Source organism: Apteryx rowi, unplaced genomic scaffold (genome assembly GCF_003343035.1).
Source record: "Apteryx rowi isolate R43461 unplaced genomic scaffold, aptRow1 scaffold_25, whole genome shotgun sequence".
NCBI classification, from domain to species: Eukaryota; Metazoa; Chordata; class Aves; order Apterygiformes; family Apterygidae; genus Apteryx; species Apteryx rowi.
In genome coordinates this window covers 2,008,690-2,029,319 of record NW_020448863.1, presented here as the reverse complement: position 1 = coordinate 2,029,319, position 20,630 = coordinate 2,008,690, and the positions used below count along the sequence as shown (strand labels likewise).

The 20,630-nt window shown below is 36.3% G+C and overlaps 1 protein-coding gene across 3 annotated transcripts; it reads right to left on the bottom strand.

Annotated features, from left to right (window-relative positions):
* Window positions 1-60: 60 nt before the first annotated feature.
* Window positions 61-19,917, bottom strand: PYROXD1 (pyridine nucleotide-disulphide oxidoreductase domain 1). 3 transcript variants are annotated; one of them, XM_026066818.1, is made up of 12 exons: window positions 19,737-19,917; window positions 16,417-16,497; window positions 14,087-14,206; window positions 12,261-12,389; window positions 10,330-10,403; window positions 9,147-9,307; window positions 7,870-7,970; window positions 6,573-6,702; window positions 5,560-5,672; window positions 3,127-3,249; window positions 2,751-2,888; window positions 61-2,121 (listed from the first exon to the last, which is right to left on the bottom strand). In XM_026066818.1, exons 1-12 carry the CDS (start codon window positions 19,809-19,811, stop codon window positions 1,873-1,875), a joined length of 1,494 nt encoding a protein of 497 aa, XP_025922603.1. In that variant the 5' UTR covers window positions 19,812-19,917; the 3' UTR covers window positions 61-1,872. The 3 variants fall into 3 exon arrangements, with proteins under 3 accessions (XP_025922603.1, XP_025922605.1, XP_025922606.1); XM_026066820.1 differs by having other exon boundaries at window positions 16,417-16,565; window positions 19,737-19,826; XM_026066821.1 differs by lacking the exon at window positions 5,560-5,672 and having other exon boundaries at window positions 3,127-3,239.
* Window positions 19,918-20,630: the final 713 nt, after the last annotated feature.

Below are 20,630 nucleotides of genomic sequence, written 5' to 3'. Positions count from 1 at the left end.
GCCTCTCCCCCCCCCCAGCATTTAGATATACACTTACTTAAATATAAACAAACCAAAAGATTAAAAACACATCTTTATTTTTCTGGTGAAATCTTGTGAAGGACTAAAGCTTAGAATTTTACCCATCATTCAACTGAAACCTTTGATCAAAGTGGAATTTATTCATTTAATTAAACAGTCACTCTCTTAAAAAAATTAGACTAGAGTGATTTTCTGGGGAAAGTCCCACAATGTACTTCCAATTTTGTATTGAGGATAGTATAAACTATTCCCAGTTTGATCCCAAGTAAAAAATAATTCCCCAGTAGCAACTGTAGATTTAAGAACAGTAATATCAAATATGAAACAACCTAATGTCCATGGATGGCACTACAGCATATGGAGAAGACATTCAGGAATAGCTTAAACTGTTAGGCTTCCTCCCGTGAGAAACTAGGCACTAAGTTATTGCTAGCAACTGAAAAAAAAGGAATCTGATTTAAGCAAGCTTGTATGCACACATGTACATACATAGCATCACCATTATTAAAGTGCATCTTACATAACTCTAAACATACTTCCAGGGAGCTTGTTATGATTTAAAACAAACAACCTTAACCCCAATTTGTAACTTAATAGTATATTCTGTCACTGGTTACCTGAAGTCAAATTTGAATTTAGTACCTGCAAAAATTCCTTCCTGGAACCAATATGCATGGCAGTGTAAAAAACAACAGAGGACAGACCACAAAAGCAATTTGTCCTGAGATGATTGCAAAACTTGCATACAAACTTTGTGCCTGGGGACATATTTTTGTAGCTATGCTTTCCAGCAGTCAAAATAGCATCCTATACCATCTATCAAATGAGATGATACACATCAGTCTACTCCATGGGATCCTGACACTGAAAGATTGCTACAGGTGACAAATGCTGGTGCTGTTGTGTTAACTCTTCCCTGGAGTGGAGCTGCATACTGACCCCACTGAAGATCACATATGGCATACCAATGCAGGTTTACCAGAAGAGTTGAAGTGACAAGAAGTAAAAAGCTGCTCCCAAATAGCATCTGAAAGACATTTCTTCCTGGCTTCCACAGTTCAAAGTTTCTGTACGTTCTGTATTTTGTCAAGTTGAAACCACTTTTCTTTCAAAAATTAAGTAAGTTCAAAAATCAAAAAAGGTCCAGCTTGCCTTACACTTGCAGACCCCACTGCAGGTGGTGAGGGCTCTGAGTGGCCTATGCCCTAAAGATGCCCTCTGGTGACCCGAGCTGGCATGTAGATAGAGATGGTGCCATTACCTGGAATAGAAACTTTGAAGCCTGTGGCAGGTACCCAGCATTTGAACAGTCGAGGGGTGCTAGTGGGATGGCACGCACTGCATAACTGCCTTGTACACCTTCACCTGAACAAGTGGTTTTAGGCACTGAGCAACATGCATAGGCAGTAAGTCATAAGGAAATTGGGCTCTGGGAATCATGTCAGGTGAATTATGCATGGTTTTGGGAAGAAGTGAGCTATGAGGTAGGCACTGGATATAATGTATTATGTAGGGTTTTAATTGTGTTCTTTAAACAGTGAAGGTGAATGCAGTGCTGTCTTAACAGCACAGCAAAGTCTAGTTTTTAAGAGTATTATAATAACCCTGTTACCAAGTTCTCATCTAGTCTAGACCTAAACTCTTTGCCCACACTAATCCACTTGCTTTTGTTGCTGAATTTCTACACTGATCTCTCTAATCTAATGTGGCTTTCAGTATTTGACAATATCAACACAAAATCTTAATAAAGAATTGCATTTATCCCTGATTTCTGCTAAACCCAAGTGAACTGTTTTATAAACCATATCACTCAGTGTTAAAACTTTATACAAAATGGAAGAGGGATTCTGTTCAATCAAAATAATCTTCTATATCAATATTTGGATTCAGGAGATCTTCCCCATAGGCTGAAAGATCCATCTGATTTAAAATTAAGTTTTCAAAGGTTTCTTCCAAGTCTGTTTCACCAATCAGTACAGCTCCCATCATTCTTCCATTCTGCATCACCACTTTAACATACTCTTGTCCCTTGGTACATCTCAGCAGTAGCTCATGGTCTAAACCCAAGCCTTGAGCATTGTATTTTCCCAAAACCACCACCTAACAGATAGAAAAAGAAAAAGCACTCATAAGAACATTACAGTGGCTTTTAATCTTTTTGCTGACAACAGTTGTAAGCTTGAGAAGACTGATGTAAGCAGAGAGATATTTGCCCCCATGAAAAAAATACATATATATTCATATATATGTATACACACACACATAAAAATAAATGTGTGTGTATATATATTTATGTGTATATAAATGTATATACATACATACACACACAATTGTCATTGGCTTTCATAGCCACAATGTATTTAAAAAATATCCACCTTGAAACATGACACAGATTAAAAAAGATAGAACCAAATACCATGCTGAACTGTACTGAATTTATCCACGAACAGCCTCTTAAAGAAAAGGAATTGAATGTGTGCTGAGATGCAAAGCAGATCAGCTGGCATTCACCAATTAAAGTTTATAATGTATCTGTAAAGATCTTTGCCCTCTTCAATTTCAGCATTCAAAGTCAATATGAATGGAGAAAATCTGAACTAAGATTAATTATTATGTGGAGAACACTGTTTTGTCAATATTAAAGCATATGCTCAGTATTAGCATGTGAATGAATATAAACAATGTGTGTTGTTCAGTGGTTTTAAGCTGTTAGAATGTAATTACCTTACCTTGTAATTGAAAAATTTTGTCACATGAGCAAACAGTTCAAAGCTGAAATCCAGATCAATAGATTCCCCTAAAGTATCTGCTGCCATGCATTTTGCTGCATACCATCCCATCTGTCTAGCTTGAGTCCAGAGCCTCATCTAAAAAACCAAGGTACACAGATATGTGTTACTGTGCAATGACCGATACTCATTGTTCTCATCAATGCATACTAAGTACTTTCACTATACTCAGGCTAATTAATCAGCTTGGCTTTCAACCACATGGATGGTTTTCAGTTCAACTAAACTTTGTTTTCACATGTCTAAAGTCTGCAGTGTGCAATTTACTTTGAAGATTAGATTGCTGCTGAGAGCACACTCTTATGATTTGATTTACCTGATGCCACASTGGACTAGGTTCCCACGATGCTGAGCAGATATCCCCAGCTGCATATATATCTGGTATGGATGTGTGCATGTGTTTATCCACTTTAAGTCCTCCATCTTCACCTAGAGAAAACTAAGTATTTGCAGTGATCAGCACTGAAGAAAAATAATCATTTTAACTGAGTAATTCAACTTAGTCCATGTTAAGTGGCCATCTCATTAGTTACTTCTTATGGCAGACTTCTCTACAATGTTTCAGCAAATCCACTCATCCACTTAATCAAAACATTTGAAGATTTAAAATTACATGAATAAATACTAACCAAACCCAGCAAGACATTTCTGGCTGCCCTCTAGCAACATAGAAAAGGTCAGAAAAAGGTCATTCATTGCAGAAAATTTATGACTGTTCATTCTCCCATCTAATCTGACTCAACTACAGAAGATTGATAATCATAGGAAAACATATTATATAAACATCCTGATCTCAAGAAAAGACCCCTTCATTTTTAAGGGAAGAAAACAGATTCCCCCAAGAGAGCCATAATGAAGTAATTTTGTTTACTGTCTACCTATTCTTCAAATACCTTTAACTTATAAAGTATTACTACTTCATATTATAATGCAGTAAACCCCAGGATTTATTTTGGAATCTTACCATTCAAACCTAGAATCCTTCAAATAGACAGAAATAAAATTAGCCTAGAAACACAGTATTTCCTAGCAATCTGTGTGTTCTTTTCTCATCATTTTTCATTCTTTTACTTTGTTCAAGTATACATTAACTCTAGCAGTAATCCAATTTACTAAATTCACTTACAGCAGCTTTTATTATCTAGATATAATGGGCTCAACTCATGTCTTCTACAATGCTAGTCTGAATGAATTGAATGGTACACTGACAGCCTGTTACTGATACTACCTATTTAGTCTGTCTTTTCGCTCACCTAATCAAAACTTAAATCCAAATATTAATCCTGCAACATGCCTCTTTTCATACCTGTAGAAGTACAATCACACAATCTTCACCCATAAGCTATTTGGTTCTGTATACATTTCACTATCCTGTTCAAATCATCTTCTTAATTCTTTAAAAGCCTTTGACTTGTTCAAGCCTGATACCACACTGGCATCACATAATTTGTCTGTATTTTCTTTCCCTTTTCCTTTGTTTTGATTAGCAGCAGACAACCATTTTCCTTCTCTTCTCCCCTTTCCCTCCTTCAATTACTAGCAAACACCCCCTTGTTTAGCATTTTATATATTAAGTTATACTCCACACAAAGCAAGCAACAAGCAGAGAATAATTTGTTAATAAGCAAATGCAAATCAGTACTGTAGTTTTCAGGGAAGATTTAAACTTCAGCTCCTTTTAGAGCACTATTAATGTATACTCTTTGTGTTTGAATAGTGTTTATGTAAATACAAAGTTTAAAAAACAATCAATGTTGCATTTTATAAGTGACCTTCACATATCTTTTAAAATAACTAACCCAGAACTCCATGTATCAAAAAAAGCTTAGAATAGCATCACATATTGAATAAACATTTAAGGTGAGATCATCTTGAGTGGCACAAGCTCCATGGTAGGACACAAACCATTAGGGCATGTTTTTTTAAAATTATTACTCTGGATACCTGACAGGGATGTAACAGTTTGCCTAGTTTCAGATCACACCAAGTATGTAACAGGCACACCTAGTAATTTAGAATTCATTTTGTATTTTTGTCAAGGCCGGGAAATACTACTGCAAACACCCAATTCCTAAGCTAACTCTCTAAAACATGCCTTGAAATATTTCATGGCTCAACATTAAGTATGTTTTCCTGATTTTCTTCTGGTTTATTCAGAGGGTAGCTTTCTACTTCATTATCAGAAAAAAAAAAAAAAGAAAAAAAATCCTAACATGGAGATACAATGATCTCAAGGTCAGAAAATTCACATGGCAGCTACGAACTCTGTAATCATTATCCATGTTCAGATTCAGATTCAGTGTGACTACCCTCAATGAATACGAGCACCTTTAAACCTCAGTTTCCTAGATGAAAAACATCGGAAATACACGCTTACTTCCCAAGAGAAGATCATAACATTTATAATATAGGAGTATGGTGCAGAATTAACACAAAAATGATTCTAAATTTCTGTTGTATCCATCAATTATACAGATGTTTCTCTCTCTTTGTATAGGCTTGCTCTTAACAGTATGTTTTGTTATGAATACCAATATAATAAGCTAAACACACAAATGAAATTCATTTTTATCATGTTAGATATTTTCAACATCAAATACCTATCTTATTTTGAAATGCTGTACAACATTAAAACCTTTGGCTTTCAACAATTTACTTCAGAAGCATAAACCAGCTGTCAGCCCTTATTTTCTGCACTTAAAAAAAAAAAAAAAAAAGCTTAAACTTCAAAATAAATCAGTATACTTACGTTATTACCATCAAGAAATGGTTTAACGTTTGGCACAACTCCAGTTGCACTGACAATGAAATTACATCCATAAATTTTTCCGTTAGTTAATTCCACATATATAGGCCATAGAACTGTAAAAGGGGAAAATTCTGCCCTGAGAATGTAACCAACGGAAGTTATTTTTATAAATTATGTCTCATTATAAGTTGTAAAATAAATAAAAATGAGAAAACGCAATCTTTTGGGGTATCTAGTTGATTAGGTAGGAAAAAATTTCAGATTGCCTATAACATTTCTTACTTAGTTTAGGTCTAGAAAATGAGATTTGAGAGCTTAGCTCCCAGTTGTACTGTTAGTTTTCTCTGGAATTTTCCTGAATCAAATCTCTCATTTGCAAGAGGGAAGTATTATGTCTTGCCGCTGCACCAAACCCACACGGTGTTCTGTGGCTAACTCTCATAAAAACTCTGAAGTATCATGCAATTGCCAATTATTCTTTCATATATAGATTTACTGATGCACAGGAAATGCCTCAAAAGCAAAGAGAATGCCAGACACTTAACTTACTAGATACTTATACTGGTATTTAACTGGCTATTAAACTAATATTTTAAATATTATATCTCAATTCAGTGAACTTTAAAGACAGGATTACTGATTAAATATTTTCTACCATATTCTTTGAGAGATGATTTCAGAGTTTTGACAGTAAATGGTGATTTTTTTGGTTCTGTTTTAACTCCACTATTAATATATGATTTTGTTAGACTGCCACAAAAAGGGCATATTCTGTATACAGTATCTAGATGACTGTGGAGAAAGTCTGACCAAAAGCATTTTGTAATTTAATTGGAGCGCATAAATCAAACCCTCAACCACTGCAAATTGTTATAGCTCCATTTAATTTATAGAAACAAAGGATTTGTTTTCCAACTCTGTATTTGGTTTAAAACAATAAACATTCTTCAGCTGTGCTTTATTTTCAACCTGAATTTTAAATCAGCATTAAATTTTTTTTTTGCCACACTTACCCTCATCTGGTTCTACATTTTTCTCTTTCTTAGGAAAAGTCAGAGAAGTCCGTTGCAGTTGTATAAATTCTTGCTGTAGGAGTATTTTCTTTACTTCACATAGTATTTCAATATGCACTTTATGAGAAAACTAAAGAAAGATTGAGAAAATTGTAAAAATAATGATCAGCATTAACAATATTTTAATAGCAAATACACTTTTTACTAAATTGAAGCGTTAGTAAACTGGACCCCTCAAAGCATGACACATTAGCTGATTTTCCACTCTTTCATTTCGGCACAGGAAGAGAATACAGAACTTGTCAGAACAGAAAAAGCTAAACTCAACTTTTTGTCTTTCAGGGCTTCAAATCCTTAATTTTTTTATCATGAATTAAATTCTGATAACATTATATTAATTTATACTAATATTAATTTATATTTTAAATGCTGTAAAAAGAAAAAGATATCTTGTTCCATCAGCCCATGTTTCAACCACTTACTCCTATTCTGAGCTCAAGACAGATGTTGGAAAGGTGTCAGTTTCTCTAAATTATTTTGTGGATTCAGACCGCGAACAGCTCTAATTCTTTGGTTTCTGTCAGACAAACAAATTTCCACAGCCTGTACCAGCTATAACACCACCCATTAGTCTGCTGAACATCTTAAATATCCTTTAGTTGGTATTGCAATTTCTGTAGAGAGCTATGACTACTCATCTTTGACAGGCTTTTTTATTTAAATACATTTAACAGATGCAAACACTGAACACCTAAGAAATTGATAAATGAAAATGTGATAAAAAACTAAAATATGAGGATTTTTATTTAATTTTAAACATAAAAAATCCTCACAATGTCTGTGTCCACTATTTATTTTGCATTTCATTATCTGTTGTGACAGGCGACTAACGTTCTCCATATGAATTTTACAGTCCTGTATTTCACATATTAAAATGCAGCTGAAGGCAGCTGAAATTAAAAGATTACAAGTACCACTGCTTCTGGTTAAAGCTAGGATAGCAACAAGTCCTACAGAAATGCACAAACCAACATTTATATGTTTCAGCCTGAGACCATGCCAGTGGATCTGATTTGCCACCTTCTTTGAGAGGCAAAATAATTGCAGAAAACAGCAGAAAAGAATTGCATGCATGTTAATTTATTTTCCAGTGTAATTCTAATAAAATAGGAGAATCAGTTCAAGCACATTTTATTTTTCCTTTTCTAAAAATCCTCAATGTGGCATTTCACTTTCTGTAATCCTTATGTACCTCAAGCAACACAAACAAGTGCGAGCAAGAAGATTATGGCCATACCTCTTTAGTGCCTTTAAGATGTAAGCCCTCATGCCAATCAGGGCCTAAGGCACTGCCCAGTTTGTCAGATTCTGCTATGGGTCTTTCTTTTTTCTCTCTTCCTGAAGCAAAAGAGACAGAGAATATCAGATTTAGCATATATACTTCACTGCCTGCAGAATTCAGAACAAGGATTCTGAATTAAGAGAAGTATGATCTGGTTGCCAGAAGGGAGGACAAAACCACATAACCACCAAGGTAAGCTGAAGTCCCAGACACTATTATTTCTCACGTCAGACTTCAAATTAGTATTTTTAACAATACCTTTCAACTTTATCCCTTTCATACTTCACTTACCTCTGAAACAACCATGTCAGGGGTATTACAGGAGTTTGGGTCAAGGAAATCCTTATTTACATGTAATCAATGATATTACTGCTGAAGAAAGGAATTACGGGTTCTGAGCACTGTTAAGTGCCTGCATGGACCCTTAACAGCCAAACCCCCAGGAGATTCTGCGTCACCAAGGTTCTGAAGGCCCACTGTAGACTTTGTTGCTTAATATCAATGCTAATATTAAAACTGATGCTCATCTGCTAGCAAACATGCACTATATGCCCTCCACCGCATGAAAGTGCAAATTCAAATTCTAATATATAACACATTTGAAAAGTACTGTGACCTTCAGGCTGAACCTTTTATGATCTATCCTTCCAGTCTCAACAGTACTCTTCTCTTTGTTAATTGTTTTGGTTACACACATATATATCTGTATATATATATTATATATATTTTTATATATATTTATATATATATATACACACAAACGCACACATATATATGTATTTGCATGTTTGTTCATGCAATTCTAGTTAACTGTTGTTACTAAGAATAGAGTTTAATTGCATTTGTAATAACATTCTGTAAGGTTTCATCTGGTTTTCCAATAGTTCATTATAGGAGAGCTCCCTCCTCCATAATGCTGACATAACTCAGAAACACATATTAAAATCTAACAGAAAATATAATGGATACTTCAGCAGATTGAATACAGGAAGTCAAATTCAAATTTGTCACAGATATAAAATTAAGTACATTTGCAATCTTTAGATAACCATATTATACGGTCTCATGTATATACATGGATATTGAAGAGGTTTTTGTATTTCCTTTTTTTTAAAAGGAAATGCAACTGATAACTGTAAAACTTATCTAAAGCCTGTTAATTTAACCAATCTCAGGATTCTTTTTAACATTAAATGTTGCTGCTACAGTGTTAGAAGACTGAAACACCATACCTTCCATTGTATACTTGGTTCTTTTACATGCTATTGCAGTCTCCTGTTTTTCAGCAGTTAGCTTTGGAATGAGGAATTCAGCTGCTCCTGCATCAAAAAAAGTATTCCCAATGGCTTTGTCTTTGATAGCCCAGATTACTTCACAGCCTTCAATTTCATACCTTAATGGACATTTAAACAATGGATAAAACAACAGATTGTCAAATAAAGGGTCCACGACTCTGAGCAACACAATTAAAAGTGTGCAAGGTGTCATTCCAGAAGCTAGAAACAATGTATCCCAGATAAACTTCACACCCACTAAAGCTCCTAAATATTCACATAAGCAACTGTCAAAAAGCCTCTGCAAATTGGCAGTTCTTACACTTTCTCACCAGTATAGCCTCAACTGTGGGACTGGGGGGAAAGAAAGGAGGAGGAAGGCAGATCAAGTTTTTGATAATGAGACTTAATATTTCCTGCTCCCATCACCACCAAACACACACACACACACACACTGCGAAGGTGTGTAATTTTTACCAAACTGCCCACTGCTAAGGACAGACATTTGGATACTCTATCTATCTGAAGAAAACAGATTGAAGAACAACTGTCAGGTTTATTACCTGAAACATGAAATTACAGAGACATCGTCTGCAGAGGATGATTTAGTAAGCCCCCAAGTGAAAAAATGACTCCTGTAGTGCAAAACAAGACTACATAATCATATAATACAGATGTTTCTCCAATGTTTCAGGACTATAGGACCATATGGCTCCAAGTCCTACCTATGACAAAGGTCATATCAGACCCTTCAGAATTCTATCAACCTAAATTAGGTTGATGCAAGATAAACTGCTTATTACCTTTACATCTTTTGTTTCTAAAAGTCAGACAAGTTTTATTACTTATTACCCTTAATAGCAATCTTTGTTGGTTACAAATCAGAACAAGTCTGTATATTCTTGATGTCTATACGTCAAAGATTCTTTTGAAGCTTGCCRAATTTTCTGTGACAGGAAGTTCCACTATGTCATGAAAAATCAATAATTTTCCACCAATTTTGCTACTAAATACCTTAAGAATTACAATTTTATAGGAAGCTGACCTTCTTTTCCCCAAACTCATGCACGCTAAATTTAATGTCTAATTGTTAAAGATTTTATTTGCATACACTTCTTTATAACTTAAATAGTTTACTTACACTAATTCAAGTGCAATGCCACCGTTTCCTATTACTACTATTCTCTCAGCTTGAGCCAAATTCTTCTGAAAAGCCTGTATTAATAACAAAAAAGTAAACTACAGCTTAGATCATATGTTTCCCTCACACTGATCAAATATATCCTTTTCAGTATTTTCTTCCTCTCTCAAGTCTTTTTACTTTCATTTGCTCAGACTACCAATATACATTTATTTATGTTAAAAATCTGTTAAAGAAGCTCATAAAATCTGTGAAGTTCTGTCATATAAAAGGATGAAGGTATTTTCACAGCCATGTAAGTCTCAAACTGAGCCAGGAGCAGTTAAATAGTTACAATTAAGCCAAATCAGCACAGCCTGTAACAGAATCCAGGAGCCTTTCCTCTGTCCTAGAGAGTATTAGCGCTGTGCCATCTTTTAATCCAATTTTATCATAACTGTGTAACTTCACAGTAACTTGTACAAATATTACAAGTGCAAAGAAATGGAAGTTTTTTTCAGCCATTTAAAAATTAGGTTGTAGCAAACCTGAGATCTGATTTGCCTGTAAAACTTTTAAAAAGAAACAAGTGTACAAATTATGTCTTAATGGTGAGAGAAGTAAGAAATCCAGCCTAGAGAGTGTTTTTTTTTCTGGATTATACTAGAACCACTTCACATATTTTCTTTCAAACTAATCAAGAATCATGACCATCAGATGGACTACTGAAATTATATGAAAATCTGGTCATCAGCGCTTCCAGTTTACCTGAATACTTATGTTCTTCATACCAGGAGGGAAACTAAACGGTGGAAGACCCTGAAAACTGAGGTCCTTTAATCTATTCAGAGAAGGATGCTGAACTAAACTTGTGTCAGAGGAGACTAGTGAAGGTGACTGATTGTCATAAAAAAATAGAAAAAAGTATTTGCAGCCTCAAAGGAACAAATGAATTAGACACCTAGTATGATATGAACAGCCCTACTGCGTCAGGCCATATATCCATCTATCCCAGTGTACTGCTTCCCACAGCAGCCAACAGCAGATCCATAGGGAAGGCTGTCAGAAGAAGACAAGCATACAACAACCATTTCATGGAATGATCTCACAGGTTCCAGAAACCTGCGATTCATGTGACATCTTTCACCTCAGTTCATGGAAGAAATTTATTGAATGCTGTGAGTTTTTTTTTTTTTTTTTTTTTTAACTCAGGTAAAGTTTTGACATTGAAAACAAACTATAGGAGTACTTTCATAATTTCACTACAGTTTGCTTGAAGAAGTGCCTCCTTTTTTATTCTCAACATGCCATTTAATAACTTCATTTGATGAACTGCAGTTCTTATGTTATGCAGAAGCAGTGAACAGTGTTTTTCTTTTCACTTTCACCATGTCACTTGTAATTCTAAAGACCTACAGCAGTGAGACCTCACTTGCTATTTCCAAATCGAAGTCAGTCTATTTAGTCATTGCTCACGTGTAAACTTTTCCATATCCTTGATTACAATTGTAGCTCTTTTATGTACAATGAGAGGCTACAGCAGAATCAGAAAGAAAAAAAAGAAAAAAGTCCTTCAGTAGCCCTTCACTGTGAGAAGTAGCCCCTCTTCCAGTGTACTAGATATTCCTTCTCAGAAAAGCTTCTACTGGTGCCTACTGCATATATTTTCAGATTGGCTTCTGTCTGCAGGGCAAAATAACATTATGTATCCTGGTTTCTCATGTTAGGAACACTGTCTTTGAGCCATCTATAAACTTATTAAGTTTAGTGACTAATTCATTTATTTAATGCTATTTTAAGGCTATTTCTCTGCTGCTGAAACTGTTCCTGTTTAAGGATATAAAATAACAAACACCATCTGATGTTTCTCCTTTTCACTCAATAACCATATTTAGTATTTTACACCAGAAGCAAGAATCTATTACAGATGTATAAGTCCAGAACGCATTTACCTCTGCACTGTCAGTATCCCGGATTCCTAGTACATATGGGTTTCCTTCAAAAATTAGTTTGGGTTTTGCTCCAGCACACAGGCAAAGTTTTTCATATATATACTCCTTCCCATCTTCAGTGAAAATTTTCTGTTAAAAATTGAGAGGAAAGAAAGAAGAATTGAAGACATCTAAGAAAACTTCAGCTTTATATTTATCATTACAGTATTTTGCAGATATTAAAAGCTGTATCTGGCTTCTCAAAAAAACAGCAAGCCTTCATTCTCTCATTAATGATGTATTATTTTATTTGTATTACACTCACCATAGACTTCTGAGTCTAAACATACAATATGACCAGTAAAATAGAAAGTGTACCTGGTGCACTCAAACATAGATAAAATACAAAGTTTTCCTCTTGGTGGCACCCTGCACTCAGTTTCTGTGTTGAAAGAAAGCTCAGTTTTCTGTGTGACAGTTCTCCCCTGCCAAACTTATATGACATAACAGCTACATGCAATGTTGTTAGTCCAAGTGCTATTTTATCTCAGGGACAACTTTTGCTTTTTGTGTTCAGAAGATGGATACATTTACATGTAGACTGTTTTTCTTGTTTGTACAGAACACTGATGGGTTATCCCAGAGGTCAAAGAGTTGCTCTAGAACGTCTGAATTCAAAAACAAGTTGTACCTACCGGTTTACCAAAAAACCAGAACAGTAGTAGATGTAGACCTATGCACTACTAAATATTAGCAATTAAGAATCTCATTTAAAACTTATTTAAATAATTAAAGACTTGTGGGACTTGTATCTTAATTAGGCATTGGCTAGACAAACACAATTTAAAGAGACAGTGCAAATTGTTTTTTGATAATGAAAAAGGGTATAAGTGCTACAAAAGCTACACCATTCTGCAATAAGCAGTATTTAAAATGTAACATTTTATGAGCTTTCACATTGTTTTTCAAACCAGAAGGTAAATAATTTGCAGTGGTTCTGCACAAAGAGAATTTTAAAAGTTTTGTGATAACAGAGGCAAAAGGTCCTTCAAATCTATAAACATGAAATATTGGTGCACATAGAGACATATGCTAACTAAAAAACATGATAATAATGAAACCAGAAGATCATCACTAGATTCAGAATATTAGCAGAATTATAATCTAACTGGAATCATAGCTCTATGATTCAAAATGAGCAAAAACAGATCTGGATCTGAACATGAGTTCACAAAAAATACTGAAGTGGAAAATAACATGTCAAGTTGACTTGGACACTAAATGGGATCTGTACTTGCTGTACACGGCTCATACTTGCAATATTTTTTCCGTTAAAAAGAAGGGAAAAAAGGTGGAAATATTGGTTCTTTCAAGAATTTCTTCTTGTATATCATAAAGTTGCTAATATTTTGGCCTCTGCAGCAACTAGCAATAATTCAGGAATCACAGAGATCTCCAATTAATGATTTCAGAAGTTTTCTGACACCTACATCGACATACAATATTGTTGGCCAGTTTCCCTGCTATTCCAATCAGGTATACAACACAATAGGTCTAAGGTGGCAAAGACTTAAATCTAAGAAATATGGTTTCTTAACTAATTAATAATTTATGATCTATAATTATGTCCCCTGCATACAGTTCTACTGGAATAACAGTAGAAGTGATACCTGAAAAAAAGTTAGGAAGTATCATTTTCTTGTAATTTCTGATAACTTACACTTAAATAACAAGAATGTTACTGAACAGAACTTTATGCCCAAAACATGCATTTGTTCCTTAATTTTTTTTTCTTATATAATTTGAAGAACCCACATAGAAATAAAAAAGAGAAAACTTTAGCTTACATGCTCCTCACTTTTCAACCGTTTTACTTCAGACTGTATAACTTTAATATTGGGATACTGCTTTTCTAGTAGAGAACTTGGCTGTTCTTCTATGTCAAATTCTTCAAGTGTTTTAGAGACCTGCAGGAAAAAGAAACAAATTTAAAAATATGAATAATTTATCCATCTCCTTTTCTAAGGTTTGTAACAAAATGTGTTATGTTTATTTCCAGCACAAAACTCAAAACATAAAGCCCATATTGTCAAAACAAGCTACCATGTTACTGCTGAAAGTACCTTTTTATATGCATAATCTTTTCATTCATATTCCTAGCAAAGGTTCAAAGAAGTACAGAGAATTTTAATCCTAAATCTAGAAATGAAGCAAAAATGCAGAATGCTATATTTACGCTGATAGATGCACTAACTGCTATTATGTTTTTTTCCATATACAGATTATATTATTAGATGCAGATTTGGCAGCACTGCTTTTTAATTTACCTGATACAGTTCTAAAACCCTGTTTTTCTGTTGATTAAAACTTAAACAAAAATAACGCTATTTGTACTGATGTTCTTCCATGCAAGTATCTTCCTCTCCTAGATCTTTTGGAGGAAATCTTGGTCAGATAGCCTGGACACCTACAGAGTACTTTTGCCTAGAATGGTTTTTTTTCTTATGCAAAAAAAAACCCTTGTGACATTTTCTTGAAAAAACTCCTAATGATCATGTTGCAGGTAGGTAGTTCTTATGTCAGGAAAGTGCTTAATATCATTCAGCTTTTAAGCAAGACGTATCAGACAGCATTTAGGCAAAACAAGTTCCAGATCATCTCTAACCTTTTACTCATCTGTAGATAGTGTCTGATATTTCAGGGACTGATGAAAAATAAGAAAACCAAAACTCAGAAAATATCCAAGCAGTTATGTTCATTTTGGATTTCTTCCAGAAGGGAGCAGCTGCATGTGAACTTCTGGGCCTTCTATTTTACAGGATATCCGGTCTGGAACACAGCTAGGAATCATAAGCCAAACCATGCTTGCAATTCACAGAGAAATTAAGACGCTTGTATCCAAAACTTAGATGCTGCTGCACTCATAATATCCTGCTTACCTATTCCCTAATGCTCAGATGTCAAAACTTTTGGTGATGAGATCTCTGGAATGCATAAATATCTGTCCTGGACACCCAGGGCCCTACTGTCACCTCTCAACTTCACAGGAAATTCTTGAGATGGGTGTTACTCTACCAGTCTCACATACAGCTCTCAGTCTCTCAGCTATGTTCTAAGCATCCCCAGCCCCAGAAAAAAAATACAGTGTGAAAAGAGGTGCTGACAGCCAGTTACAGTCACTAGATACACAGCTGTTGTTCAAGTCTCTCTGTACCTTATTTCCCCCCTGCAGTGATTTGAATCCAGAAATTCATACACCAGGAAGAATGGCATCCATACCAGGCTATAAGATAAGCTGCAGATAACCTTTACTTTGCATGAGATACACCTCACCTGTGTTAGGTACCATGTTTCAGAAAAAGCGTCATGAATGTAAATTCCAGGTGGAAGCCCAGCTCTAGGTGTCTAACTTTGTCTGAGAGATAAAAGCTAATTTCCTGCTGGTCTGCCGTGCAATCCAGTCTCCAACTTTTCCCATGCCCTACAATAGAGTTTAAAGTTCCCCCAGGTGACAGCATAAAAGAACCGTGTTTTGCAAGATCTGCGTATCGCTGTGATTCTAGCCTTATGAGCCTCTAGCCAGGAATCTGAAATCAACTGTGGATTTTTTATTCAGCAGGAAAGAATGAATCACCAGCTACCAGACAGTGAGATAAAAGTTGAAGGGAATTTCACAGAAAGCTATTCCTTTTTGGTTACTTACTTGAGGTCTCATTCTGCTTGAAATTAAAACCTGCTACTGTATGAAACATTGAGGATCTGCGAGCCACTAACAGAACTGGGTTTCCTAAATAATTTATTCCAAAGACTCCATTTCAGTGCTTGAAATGGAACACTCCCATTAGCAAAGCAGTGAAATAAAGCTTCTACAGAAACTTAGAACGTACTTCAACTATATAAGTACCGAGTGTACTAATACATTAATACTGTGAATTCACTAATATTGCTTGCTCAGTCATTACTATTGTGAATACATTCACTGATTATTTACTAATGGTTAATGAATCACTATAGAATAACTCATCAGTCCTACTAACGCTTACCAGTGTAGTCCCACTGATGTGAAAACAATTTCACAATTATAAGTATTTTCAGGATTAAGCTCTAAATTATCTGTACAGTCAAAATGCACTAACTTTTGGAGATACATTACCATAACAAAAATTAAGTCTCTTACCTGTTTGAAATTTGTTATAGCTTTTATAACTGGAGATGCTGTCATTAAAAAAATGTCCTCTGCTGGAAATTCCACAGCCAACTTGTAAAAAAAGAGATCATGATGTGTGAATACAGTCATCAGCAGAATTTGACTTTAAGACAATATAACTGAAAAGAAATAATATGTGTTACTACATTACTCTACCCTTGTAGAATCCTAGTGGGTAAATACCATTCCAAATATAAAGAGGGATGAGACGGGGAATGACATGGAAATTTTATTGGGTAGTAGCAGCAAATTGTTCAGATTTCATTTTGACAACAGAAATACTGATTCATATTGGCCATTTTAAATGCAATTTAGTACAATTATCATCTTCAGGGTACTATTAGGCATTACAAAATTCTTATAGGCCCCAAGCCAAGATGAAAAATTCCAATCTTAAACACTGATTACTCTGTCACAGCACATAGAAGAACTCTATCAAGTACAAACCACTCATCACTGAGATGAAAACAAAACCCAGGGTTCCTTGCCACCAGTACTCTACAGATGACCAGAACAGTTGTATAAGCCACCAAGAAGCACATCTTAAGTTGAACATGAGTGACTGAGTTATAAAGGGACTAGCATTTATTCCTGTACCTCAGACAGGAGGAATCTGACATATTAATCTGAAGGCGAAAGTGTTGAAACTTTGCTTCTGGTTAAAGAGAAATTCACATGGTCATACCTTAGGCACAAAACACAAAAGAATTTCACCAGGCTGTGTTAAAACTTCATGTAATCTATTCTTTATAGCATGAACCACTAAAACAAGTATTTCATGCATTTTGTAGCTGTATGCTTTATATTGACAGAAAAAATGGAAGAACGTTTGACTCTTTATGCAACAAATTAGCACACTGTATGGCTGTAGCTGGTTGCAGCTGTAGCTAATAAACAAGCCTCAGAAAAACTACAGAATGCCATGGAGAGCATGTGATTGTGTAATAATCATCAGATACAAAGTGCATCAAAAAAGTCTTAAAATTTTGGGTTGCAGTGTACATCAATTACATATGCTCAGATTCTTTCCTTTCACTTCTTACTGAGATTTAATGGTTGTTTACAATTTTTATTCAGTATTATTGAGGTTGTTGCATTTCTTTTGTAGGTTTTAAAATACTAAAATTAGAAATCTGCCAGACAGAATAGGATGAATGAAATGATTTCCTGACATAGAAAATAAATTTAACTCAAACTTTTCAGTAAAATTCAGCGTTTAAGACCTTCTGACAAATATTTTAAAATGTATTCAAAATGTAACTAACCCTAAATGATTTTTTTTAAGACGGACCTAAGGCAATGATTGTTCTCAGCAGCCTGAGAAGTCTGGACTGCAAGTCATCATGGAAGAGTATCCCCAAAATGCAATATAATGAACAAGTTGTTTATTGCCACTGCTACACTCCAGAGAATTTTACTTGCTCAAAACCATAACTGAGAAAATTGTGCTTAATCTTCCTTTTTTATTTAACGCATGCCCCCAGCTATGGATGTACATCACAGAAACCACACCAGAACACTCAGTGCCATTCTTAATGGACTTGATGAATTAAAACACATGCCAGAAAACCAAACTCATTGTTTTCTGTGCTTCCTGCTGTACTAAGGTAGTAAGTCTCTGTCATCACATAAGCATCTGACTTGAGATTTCCAAGAAAAAATATCAATGAAAGAAATAAGGGTGAAGCAAAGAGTATGAGGAAGGATGTGTTAATTACAGCAGCAACTCTCCAAGTGGCAGTCTCTATGAGCTTCAAAAGAAGATGAAGCTGTAACTCTGTGGCACCAACACTGCAGAAAGCCCTCCTTTTCAAGGAAACAATAAACAGTCCCTTTAAAGCAATTAAAGAATTTTTTAAACACATACTTTTTGGAAATAACTGCATTGTGAAATGGGATCACTGCAATCAGATACAACTCAACTTTGAATTATTTCCAGGAAGACATGAAGTCTCCTAGAATATTAAATCTTGATGCAAATCTCATTCTTGCAAGCACTTAAGGAGCCACAATAGCTTTACTTACACAAATAGTTTAATCAACTTTTAAAAGATTACTCATATTAATATAATATTTAAGAGTGTAGTATTAGAACCCACATATTACATTAACTACGAATAAAATCAAAACAAAAAGCTGATAAATGGCAGAAAAATAGAAACTTTCTATATAGAAGGGCAGCATTATAAACAGATTTTTGTAAATTAGTCTGTATCTAGTTTATACAACATGCCTACGATATTGTCAGAAAAGAAAACGTAGATGAAATATCACTTCATCACCAGAGAATACACACATCTGAAACAGAGTCTTTATACCTGCTTTGTAGTTTAAGAGATAAAACACTCTTTACTAAACTACAGTTCAATATCTACATCATTTTATTCCCCATTTTAGGCTCAAAATCACTTCCAGTTAAAGCAAAGCTTCAATGCACGTTGTTACTTTAAACTCAAAACTGAGAAACTCGAAACTGAGAAATGAACCCCTGAATTGATTTTTAGAGCTTGAGCTCATGGAAAGGTGAATAAATTGGGCCATCTCCACAGGTGTACAGACCTAAGCATGGATCCAATGAAACAGCACAATATCTGTATAAAAAAAGAGCACGTCATAGCAACCTTCCTTTCCATTGTAGTATAATCCTTGATGGCACTAATAATGAGGGCAGTGCTCCTTCAGGTTTCTGACCTCCAGGCTAGCATACAGAATGCCAGCTTTCTCGAGTTACAAAGACTTAGCCCATTTTTACAAAGCAGTCATATTCCCAGCCAGCAGAATATTGCTATATTACAATACTGCTTCCACGGGGCTGGCTTTGTTCGCTATTCATAAAACTTTTTTTTTTAAAGGACAATATAAGATATTGGGTGGGGGTTAGCAGAAAAATTATTTATACGACTACTATATGGACCCAAGGAGCTGTTTCTACGGAGGTTCACACATTCGCTCTAAAAGCATTTATGCTTTGCGAGTTAACATAAATACGTGACTTAACATAATCACGTCACTTAAACCGTGCAGCCCCGGCAGGCCCCGGCCCCACAGCACCGCCCGCTACTGGAGCCGCGAGCCCCGGTCGGCGGTTGGCGCTGGAACCCGCCCCCCACGGCGCAACCGCCCCCTCAGGGAGGCGGCCGCAGTCCCCCACCCCACCCCGCAGCGCCTCGCGCCCACGCGCGACGCCGGGGAGGGGGGAACCACCGGCAGCCGCGTGCACACGCGGGCAGGCGGTTGGGGGCGCGCGCATGCGCCAAGCCGGGGTCGGGCGGAGGGGCCGCGGCCTTTACCTTCTGGGCGCAGGTAACTCCCGCGATCCCTCCGCCCACCACCACGAACTGGCTCCGCGCGGCGGCAGCCGCCATTTCTCCGCCTCTCCCGAGCACGCGAGCGACGAAGGAAAGAGCCGCGCCCCGCCGCCGCGGTGCGATTTCCACCCGCCGCCGGCACTTCCGCGTCCTCGCTGGGGCGCGCCGGCCAGCGCCCAGGGCCGTGGCGCTCCGCCTACGGCGGGCGGCAGAGCCCAAAATTCTTCCGCTGGCGGCGGGCGCCGCCGCGTGTTGTTCGCGGCCGGGGGCGAGAGTGCAGCCAGGCGCCGGCGTCGGGCAGGGGCCGTTGCACCTCCCCCACCTCGGGCAGAAACACCCCCAAACCCAACTCGTCTTTGTTTCTCTTATACTAAATTTGCCTTTTACTTTCTCACGTGCTAGGGCCCCGTTCACCTGCAGCGTTGGCCACAGCTACCCCCAGCAACTCTCTTCCCCCTCAGGGGCCGTGGGGAGTCAAAATGTTTGTAGGAGAAGAGGGCTTCACCTACAAAACCGGTTGGGTCTAGCAGCAACTGTTTGGTCCTCTCTTCAGGAAGGAGACTTCCCGATTGTTTTTTGTTTCCTTGATAGTTTTTGGTTCAGTTTTCCTTCCTTGAACACTCGGTAAAACCCAGCTAAGTTAGTTAACTATCACTACATAAATATTTGCATTGTTAATAGACTTTGTCAAGGCACTTTAAAAACAGCTAACAAATAATTAATATATGGACTAAAAAAAAAATCTATATTTAGGCCTTTTTTCATTCCTTACCCAGAAATCAGGGGAAAAAAAAAACCATGAAAATGTGAGAGTAGAGTTTGCATTTTTCACAGAACAGTACTAACTGTATAATTTAGATCATAATGTACTTTCAA